The sequence below is a fragment of the Oryctolagus cuniculus genome, chromosome 2 (assembly GCF_964237555.1).
Source record: "Oryctolagus cuniculus chromosome 2, mOryCun1.1, whole genome shotgun sequence".
Classification (NCBI taxonomy): Eukaryota; Metazoa; Chordata; class Mammalia; order Lagomorpha; family Leporidae; genus Oryctolagus; species Oryctolagus cuniculus.
This window is the reverse complement of record NC_091433.1, coordinates 90,398,019-90,408,633: the sequence shown is the minus strand read 5'-3', so window position 1 is coordinate 90,408,633 and position 10,615 is coordinate 90,398,019. Positions and strand designations below refer to the sequence as shown.

Below are 10,615 nucleotides of genomic sequence, written 5' to 3'. Positions count from 1 at the left end.
CACTGGTCTCTGTTCCCCCAGTGAGTCCTCTCACTCACTGTAAAACGTCAGAGGGCCTTCAAGACCTCCACGATCCTATCCCAGCTTCCCTCTCTGACCTCTCACAACCATAGTCCTCTTGCCAACGTGGCTGCAGATAAACTGATATTCGTTGGTGCCCATTAAACATTCTTGGCTCCTATGTAGGGGGTCTAGATATACGCATGGGTGCTTCTGCCAGCCAGGTACCTGTGTAAGACGGATTTGCTCTGCCCCTGGGGTTTGACAGCTCCTTCTTGGTCTTGGAAGGAGTCTGGGTATCTGGATGCAGCACTTCCACAGAGATAGCCTTGGGATTGTGGATGAGACATTTGGAATTCAAAGTAAGGACCCACGGGGCTTTGCTGCTCTCCAGCCCCCTGTGCTCAGGGACAGAGGAGGAAGCAGATCCCCATTGACAACTGTCAGTTGGAGGAGATGAGGGCAATGGCAGGTGAGTAGCTGGGGGAACGCCTCCTGATCATGCACTCTTGGTGCAAAGTTAGACTTCTTCCTATTATTCCCAGCGATAGAACTAACATATCAAGTACCATTATATTCTTACATATGTAAATTACAGCTCTGAAATATATGTGGATGCTGGTTTGATTTCCATTCTGTGATAAAGAATTGCCTTGGTGTACGGTGGGGTGGTGATTTAGACTGTGCCTGGCATCTAAGAGGTCCTCGCTCAATGTAGACCCAACCCCTCCTCCTCTGACATAGTTTTAGGCTGTGTGCCAAAACTGTCCTTGAGCTTAAACTCTGGAGTCCAATTGCCTTAAATTCCAAGTCTCCCCAAAACTCTGTGCACTTGAACAGTTATTGAAATTCCTTTTGCCCATTTCCTTATTTCCAGAACACGGGTAACCTTAGCAATGGAGTCGTAGTGAGGAAGAAATATAAACACTGGGAGACAGTCTATGTCAATTTACTAATTAGGACCTGACTTGAAGGAGCAGGGGCACGTATCTTATAGATATTTTGAGAATATTTAAAATGTCTTTAGGCTCACTTCTTTTTTTTTTTTTTTTTTTATAAAGTTGTTGCTTAATACACGCCAGGGTGACCTGAGTTAGCATTCAATATCCCAAACCGACAACACAAAAGTAACACCTCACGCTTTACTGTGGTCTTTGGTGTATCACAGGGAATTAGCAAATGAGGATTTGCCAAGAGTGATGATTTCTTAAGCGGAGGTGTGGGTGAGGATCAGAGCCTTTGCTGGATCACACAGTCAGTGACGCGATGCCCTCAGTTCACCTTTAGCTGTAGGACTCCATGATGCTGTTGGTGTTGTGAACGCTCTCTTCTGATGTTGATCTGCATAAAAGAGAGCACTGTTTGTTTCTTAGGGTTACAGAAAAGGAAACACAGCTAATTTGCATTAATTTATCAGTGAATATGTATCAATATTTCTGTTTGTCTTTTTTTCTCAGGTTGGCCTAACGTTGAAAGATTTTAAGCGTTTGGAGAAAAAATTCACTAAAATCAATCCTGGTTAACAAACTCCCTTTCTTGCCTACCTTGAAAACAGGATGAAATATTATCATATCTTCGTTTTTCAAAATTTATTTATTTATTAGAGAGACAGAGTTACGGGGTGGGAGGGAGACAGAAAGAGACATCTTCCGTCCTCTGATTCACTCTCAAAATGGCTGTAATGGCCAGAGCTGGGATGATTTGAAGCCAGGAGCCAAAAGCTTTTGCGGGTCTCCCACGTGGGTGCAGGGGCCCAAGGACTTGGACCATCCTCTACTGCTTTCCTAGGCCACACAGAGAGCTGGATCAGAAGTGGAGCAGCTGGGGCTCGAATCAGTGCCTGTATGGGATGCCAGCACTGCAAATGGTGGCTTAACTTCTACACCACAGTGCTGGTCCCGAAATAGTATCATATCTAGCCTAATTCCCAAGTAAAAAAGATACTTTGCATATACACCTTAAAATTCTTCAATTACCGCCTATCTAATAATATTTCACTAAAGTAGCTCTGTAAACATTTAGATAACAATTCACTTTCCCCAATGAGGTCCTTAAGCTGGCAGCTAAATCTTCCAGCTACATTTAGTCACATCTGTGCTATTTAGACAGCCTGCATGTTTGCTTTGCAAGACCACTGTACACCACAGCTAATGTTGAAACCGAGGGTCATGGCTTTCAGATCACTACTACGTGACATCAACTACATGACGTCCTTGGCCACAGATGACGAGCACAGGTTTGAACCCCTTACTAGTACTCACAAACCCCTCCTGGGCTGGCCCTGTGGCGCAGTAGGCTAAGCCTCTCTCTGCGACACTGACAACCTCTGTGAGGGTCCATCCCTGCTGGGGCTTCTCCATTTCTGATCCAGCTCCCTGCTAATCTGCTTGTGACAGTTGCTGAAGCCGGCCCAAGGACTTGGGCCCCTGCACCCACAGGGGAGACCTGGATGGAGTTCCAGGGTCCTGGCTTCAGCCTGGCCCAGCCCTGGCCTTTGCAGCCATCTTGGGAGTGAACCAGGGAATGGGAGATGTGTCTCCGGTCCCACCGTCCCCCAACTCTGCCTTTCAAATAAATAAATATTTAAAAAAGACCCCTCTCTTTCTCTGGCTCTACCTCTCTCTATAACTCTGTCTTAAATAAATAAAAGAAATCTTAAAAAAAAAAAGACATCTTTGATAACAAAGAACAGATGCTTGAAGGAAATATAATAAGGGGTCATTTGTTACAAATGACGAATCAGTCTTTGGGATTGAAATCGTCTCTTCCTGGATCTGCCCATTCCCTCAACCATGACTGCTCTGTGTGCACTTGGCTCAGCACATCTATGCCAAACATTTTAGACTAGTTTTCAGTGAAAACACCAGTCCTCTACCCACAACCAATCTCTCTCAGTGCATATTCTCTGGGGACAAAAGTGAACAGCTGTGCAAAAGGCACCTAAATTCAGCCAGAGTTTCGGATGGATTTTTTTAAAAAGACTTTATGTATGTATTTGAGAGGTAGAATTACAGAGAGTAAGAGGGAGAGACAGAGAGAAGTCTTCATCCTCTGGTTCACTCCACATATGGCCACAAGGCCGGAGCTGTGCTGATCCGAAGCCAGGAGCCAGGAGCTTCTTCCAGTTCCCCCATGCCAGTGCAGGGGCCCAAGGACTTGGGCCATTTTCCACTACTTTCTCAGGCCATAGCAGAGAGCTGGATCGGAAGTGGAGCAGGCAGGACTTGAACCAGCACCCATATGGGATGCTGGTGCTGCAGACCAGGGCTTTAATCTGCTGCGGCAAAACGCCAGCCCGCCAAGATGTCTTAAATAAGAACATCAGAAAGACTTATCCCAGCTACTTTTCAATTAAGTCCATCAAAACTGATTTGATTATATAAACATCTTTATAAATAATAAGACATTAACCTGAATTTAACTACGTGCCGCAGGCTTTTTATTATCTTAACTAATTTTATGAATCGAGGTATTGATGGAAATGTTAATCACGATTTTGTTTCCATCAGCATTTAAGGGAAACAGAAAGCCATTTTTCTTGTGCATGGAGTGAGGCCTACTTCTTTGTCTTTATTTCTGCATCCTTATTTCCCTAAGTATTCCCTGGGCAAACTGTGATTAGCATTGGTGTTATGGAGAAGGAAACAGCTGTGCACCACATGGGAAACTCGCACGAAGCTCCTGGCTCCTGGCTAGGGCCTAGCTCAGGCTTGGCCATTGCAGCCATCTGGGGAGGGATCAGTAGATGGAAGATTCTCTCTCTCTGTCTCTCAGTGTGTGTCTCCCCCATCTCTTTCTGTAACTCTTTCAAGTACATAAATAAATCTTCAAAAAAAAAAACAAAAACAAAAACAAAAAAACAAAAAAAGGAAAGAGCTGAGCAGTACCTTAATTTTAATTTTAAATCCATGAACAGCATTGATTGTTAAAATGGAGGCTATCACGCTTTTCCCTCCCTCAGTCCATGCCTGCTCCTATTTTTCCTACTGTCTACCATCTGCGTGTTCTGATCACAGGATTTGCTTCCCTGACTATGTCTGTTCGCCTCCCGAGCACAGGTGGGTGTCAGGGCAGTGGCAGTGGTGTTGCCCGGGAAGTCAACAGAACCTCCTAAAACAATTTCAGCCAATGTGGCTGCTCCCGCAAAGGCCCCAGGACTTCCTGAGCCGCCACAATTGCTTCTGTGAACATGAGGGATACCCAAGTGCCTGAAGTCTGGGACTTTCTTATTCAGTTCTTCTAAAAATTCACCCTATACCTCCTGGAATCCCTATATGTAAGATCCTGAATTCTGTTTCCATTCTTCCCATAATACGTTTTAAAATTAAACATAAAAATGTTTACCTACCCTTCACTTAAAGTGTTTGTTCTGAGCAAAAATTCCTTCATTTTATCCCATTTTAAAGCAACGATGCCAGTCATCATGAGGAGAGGTAGAAAAACGTAGAGACTGATCAAAAGGCCATTTTTTTTAGGAGCACTTTGTCTTGTTAGGGTCCAGGGCAGGTTTTTACCTGTAATCATGAATGTATCCATCACCTTCCGGAAATATGCATTCAAAGTACAATAATTTGGATTTTAAAAATTTTGGGTTCAAGTATTACACACTAAGAATGAATTTTTTTCTTAATTTAAAAGCTTTTTCTGTGATTGTAGCCCAAATTGCATTACATGTCAATGCATGCACACATCGCTGAGAATACAGTCATTAACAGTATGTAGCATCCGTTCCTTACTTATGTGATAAAATATTGCAGTCTCTTTTATTCTATCATTTCCCTTCTGTGCCCTGCTACTTTGAACACATTAATATTGCCTAAAACAGTTTTTAAATTTTAATAAAGAGCATTTTTTGAGATTTATTTGAAAGGCAGAATGCTGAGAGAGAGAGAGAGAGAGAGATATCTTTCATCTGCTGGTTCTTGCAAATGGCTACAAAAACCTGGGCTGGGACAAGCTGAGGTCAGCAGCCCAGAGCACCACTCTGGTCTCCCACATGCGTGGCAGGGACCCAGGTACTTGGTCATCCTCTGCTGCTTTCCCAGTTGTAAGAGCAGGGAGCTGGGTCAGAACCCGTGTCCATGTGGGATGCCGCCATCACAGGCAGCTGCTTAACCCACTTACGTTACAGCACTGGTCCAGAACACAGGTTTAAAAAATGCCTCACCCACTTGAAGAGGTCATCACTTTTTAAGAACCCCTTCACCAAAAATACAACAGAGCGGGGGGATTTAAAAAATTTGACCATGGGGCTGGCTCAATGGTTAAGATGCCACTTGTGACCCAGTCTTCCCATATGGGTGCCAGTTCATGTCAGTACCGCTCCACCTCTCGTCCAGTTCCCTACTAATGCAGCTGGGAAAGCAGGAGAGGAATACCCAAGTACTTGGGCAGCTGCATCAGTGTTGCAGACCTGGATGGTGTTCTGGGCTCCTGGTTTTGGACTGGCCCAGTCCTGGCTGTTGTGGCCTTTTGGGGAGTGAACCAGTGGATGGAAGGTTTCTCTCAGTTTCTACCTGTCTCTGCAACTATGCCTTTCAAATAAATAAATAAATCTTTTGAAATGGACTTAAATTTTTTTAACTGATTGGGAGATTCCATTATTCAAAGACAGAAAGACAATACTTCCTGTTCTAGACACGATGAAATGCATGCATTAAATGATGCCACCTGTGTCCTCTTACAATGATTACCCTAGAATTGTACCTATGAAATTCAGATAATCTGTTCTCTTTACATTGATACAAATTTAAAAAGAGAAGAGAAAAGAAAAATAAATCAAATTTTAGCAATTTGAAAAAAAAAAGAAAATATAACTCAGGGTAAAAACATGAGGGAAATGATTTCTACAATTCCAGGAAAGTGAACACGATCATTTCGGAAGGAAGGACAGAGAACACGTGAGGCTGACTCTATTGTAATTTACCTAGGATGAGTTGCCGACCTCAGCACAAAAAGAATCTCAGCACAGACCAAGCACAGCTCATGACTTTCCCACTGAGCTGAGGAAGCAGAAGACTGTGGTCACTGCAACTTAAATGGCTGGACTCCTTAGGTTACAGCAACGCAGACAGAGTTGCTTGGTAGATTATGGAACCCAGAAGTGTGTATGTGTGTGTGTGTGTGTGTGCATGTGTGTGCATGCGTGTGTACATCCGAGGACTGCTCAGTAGAGAGGCAAGGCACGTAAACACAACAGGAGACAACCTGAGGTGACATCCACTCATACTTAGCAGATAATTTAATGGGGATGTTGGAGTTTGACCACTGCTGGGAAAAGACCACTAACAAGGTTTCTCCACAAACTCATTGCCACAAATCGCCTGCATTTCGTTGTGCTCATCCCAGTAGATGTGAAAAGGTGCTTCACTGTGGTTTTATTTAAATTTGTCCAGGACATTGAACACATTTCATGGGATTACTGGCCAAGTGTCCATCTTCTGTGAAGATGTGATTATTTAAATCCCTTCCCATTACTTTCTTTTAAAAGAATATTTATTTTAGGCCGGCGCTGTGGCTCAATAGGTTAATCCTCCGCCTTGCGGTGCCAGCACACCGGGTTCTAGTCCCGGTCGGGGCGCCGGATTCTGTCCTGGTTGCCCCTCTTCCAGGCCAGCTCTCTGCTATGGCCTGGGAGTGCAGTGGAGGATGGCCCAAGTCCTTGGGCCCTGCACCCGCATGGGAGACCAGGAAAAGCACCTGGCTCCTGGCTTCGGATCAGCGCCATGTGCCGGCTGCAGCACGCCGGCCGCGGCGGCCATTGGAGGGTGAACCAACGGCAAAAGGAAGACCTTTCTCTCTCTCTCTCACTGTCCACTCTGTCTGTCAAAAAAAAAAAAAAAAAAAAAAAAAAAAAAAAGAATATTTATTTTAAAACCAGAGAGCAAGGGAAGGGAGAGAATCTCATCTGCGGTTTACTCCCCAGATACCTGAAATGGTTGGGACTAGGCCAGTCTGAAGCTGGAAATCAGGAATGCAACCAGGTTTTCCATATGGGTAGTAGGGACCCAACTAGATGACCTATCACCTGCTGCCTCCCAGGGTCTGCATTGCTAGGAAGCTTCAATTAGGAGTGAAAGCAGGATTGTAGAGACATGAGTGTTCCAGGTGCTGGAATATAGGTCTGACCCACTACTTTCCATTTTTAATTGAGTTGACTTTTGATTATTTACTTAGAATTTTTTTTTTAATATGTGCTGGATCCAGTTCCCACATTGGACATCCTATTTGCAAATATTTTCTCCCTTGTTGTAATTTGCCTTTCACTTCTTGATTTGTAAAATTTGCACTGCAAAAGTTTCTAATTTTGTTAAAGTTGAATTCATCTACTGTTTTCTTATCTCACCCTTGTCTTAGTCTCTTCTATACATGACCTATGCTCAGTCCACAAAATTGTGTTCTTCTAACAATTTTTAGAGCTTTAGATACTGAATTTCGATCCATTTTCAGTTACTTTTTGAGAATGGTGTGCTGTAGAGATCCATCTTCTTTCTTTTGCCTGTGGATACCCAGTTGTCTCCACAAATTTTGTCAAAAGACCATTCTTTGTCCCCTCGAAATTGTTTTTAATCCTTATTTACACTCTTGTGGAACTGTGATCTTTCTGCTTTCGCTTGTTGAATATCATGGTTAGTGGTACATTAATCCTATGAATATAGAGTGGGCTGAACTAAAGTTTTCACAAAAATTAAAGAAAAAGAAAGAAAGGAAAGAGGGAGAAGAGGTCGGGGGATAGCGAGGGTGGGAAGCATGGTTGTCTTCTTAGATTTGTACCTATGGGATAAATGAAATCTGTTCTCATTGTATCAATAACAGTTAAAAATTAAAAAGAAAAAAATACTTAATCCTAAGAGTTCCCATTTCTTATAAAAATTAATTGCTAGTGTGTTATGGACTTACATGCAAAGCATAAACCTATCACTTTCAGTATAACAGCAGAAAATCTTCAACTGCTAGGACAAAGAGTACATAAACTTGAACACAAAGCAGTATTTGATATGGAAATAAAGTGGAAAGTTCAAATTACAAACAAAAACTCTTGGTCACAGACTTGGACAAAATATGTACAAATGACACATCCAACAAAGTTATGTACTACAGGAAATCTCTCAAAACTCAACATTAAAAAAACACAAATGTCATCAACTCGATTAGGAAGTAACATAAGATCTGAGCACATAAGAGCACTAAAGTGCTCTTACAGCCAAATAAAAACTGTAAAAATGCTTAACAATAATATTATGCACAGGAAAATGAACTCTATAACTGCAGTGAGATATCAATACACAGCTATCAGAATTAACAAATTTATAAAAAAGAGGAAGGAGGAAAGAAAATGAAAAAAAGTTGTGCCATGGATTGGTAGTAAAAATGCAAAAAAAAAAAAAAAAGGACCATACATATATTATGGGTGCCAGTGTCAAACGGTACAGACACTAGAAACTGACCATTGCTTTAAAAACAATAATCAGCTTAAAAATATGACCTAGTAATTTTAGTTATGGCCACACATCATAAAGAATTAAAATATAAGTTTCAAGTACAATCTTCTGTATGAATAGTCATCCCAGACTTAGTCATAATAGATAAAAACTGATAGCCATCCAAATGTCCTTCACAGTGTGAACAGTTAACAAATTACAATGTACTTATGCAAAACAAAAATGAATGAATGTGGCCGGCGCCGCGGCTCACTAGGCTAATCCTCCACCTTGTGGCACCCACACACCGGGTTCTAGTCCCGGTCGGGGCGCAGGATTCTGTCCTGGTTGCCCCTCTTCCAGGCCAGCTCTCTGCTGTGGCCAGGGAGTGCAGTGGAGGATGGCCCAAGTGCTTGGGCCCTGCACCCCATGGGAGACCAGGAGAAGCACCTGGCTCCTGGCTTCGGATCAGCGCCAGCTGCGGCGGCCATTGGAGGGTGAACCAATGGCAAAGGAAAACCTTTCTCTCTGTCTCTCTCTCTCACTGTCCACTCTGTCTGTCAAAAAATTAAAACAAAAATGAATGAATGCTGATAATGTAATGACTTATATGTAGGTTACAGAAATTCTGCTGAGTGTCTGTGGGAGCTCCGCTTACAGAAAAACTCTATAATTCTATTTATATAAGATTCATGAGATCACACAATTGAAGAAATGAAGAACAATTTAGTGGTTGCCAGGAGTTGGCAAAGAGGAAAAATGAGTCAATGTATTTACAAAGTGGTAATGGTAGGCACCCGTGGAGTGGTCGCGCAGTTGCGTATCATGATTGCGGTGGCGGTGACGTGAGTCTGAACATGACAAAATTGCACAAAACACGTACACCCATGCACACGCACACAGATGAGTGCATACATAGTGGTGAAATCTGATTAAGGTCTATGTATTTTCTCGGTATCTCTTTCCTAGATGGGATATTACAGGACAGACTTGCAACGTTTTGCCATTGGTGGAGGCTGGGTGAAGATTGCATAGAATTTCTGTCTATGGGCCTTTGTAACACTTTGTGAATCCATAATTACTTTGACATAAAAGGTTAAAATAAAAGCCCTAATAGGATATCACTGGGCATCTAAAGCTTTGCAAAGCGAAGCTCAAGCCCAACAAAACCAAAACTGACAATATTGTGTGATGGTGGATGTGTGGACTGACTGCAAAGTTACTGCTCATAACGAAACAAAGGTAACACACAGGCAATTTGAAAAATAGTTTAGCTTTTCCTTAGACAATTCAAAATGAGACAGCACTCTCCTTCTTGGGCATTTATCCACAAAACTTATAGATACGCTAAGGCCCGTGTGCATGTTTATAGTAGGCTTATTCACTACGGTGAAAACCTAGCAACAACTCAAATATCTTTCCGTGAGTGACTGGATAGGTGAGGTATAAGACACACTTTCGTTGGAAGGCTTCTAGCAACAACACAGAGTTAAGGACTGGCAGAGTGATGGGGATGACGTGGGTGACAGATCTATTCTGCATCAGGATCACTGTGGTAGAAATGTGAGTCTGTCCATGTTTCAATAGCTGTGGAATTCTATTCCAAAGAGTGAATCTGCTGTGTACAAATTATTGGAAATGTAATGTGTTTAACAAAAAGTAAGAATAAAAAACGGGCAGGCATTATGGTGCAAAGAGTAAGTCTCTGCCTGTGATCCCAAAATCCCAAATAGGTACCTGTGTGGACCCGGCTGCCCTGCTTCTCATCCAGCTCGCTGCCAATGTGCCTGGGAAGGCAGCTGAAATTGGCCCAAGAGTTTGAGCCTTTGCCAGCCACATGGAAGATCCTGGCTCCTGGATTTGGCTTTATCCAGCCACTGCTGATAAGACCATTTGAGGAGTAAACCTGTGGAAGGAAGATTCCTCTCTCTCTCTCTCTCTCTCTCTCTCTCTCTCTCTCTCACACACACACACACACACACACGCATACACAATCTATTCTCTGTAACTGCCTTTCAAATAAATAAATAAATATTTTAAAAAGAAACCAAAAGCTAAGAATTTTTTCAAGCTCATCCCAAAATATCTGCAAGTCTTCATTTAAGACTATAAGCAAATCCATGCAGACTAAACTAAAAAGAAAACCACACTTTGGTAAATCATAGTGGCACTGAAAAACCAAAGATGTAATATAA

The 10,615-nt window shown here is 42.5% G+C and overlaps 1 protein-coding gene across 4 annotated transcripts in view; it reads right to left on the bottom strand.

The window, feature by feature from the left end:
- Window positions 1–1,128: 1,128 nt before the first annotated feature.
- LOC100358729 (A disintegrin and metallopeptidase domain 3) overlaps window positions 1,129–10,615 on the bottom strand; it is an 87,074-nt gene continuing 77,587 nt past the window's right edge. For 2 of the 4 annotated variants that reach the window (XM_008273936.4, XM_051832385.2), the window contains 2 exons: window positions 4,349–4,514; window positions 1,129–1,341 (listed from right to left, as the gene is read on the bottom strand). In XM_008273936.4, coding sequence (XP_008272158.3) covers window positions 1,284–1,341; window positions 4,349–4,514 — 224 coding nt within the window. In that variant the 3' untranslated portion in view covers window positions 1,129–1,283. Of the gene's footprint in view, window positions 1,342–4,348; window positions 10,327–10,615 lie in introns of those variants that run through there. The other 2 variants (XM_051832383.2, XM_017350394.3) reach the window with 2 other exon arrangements.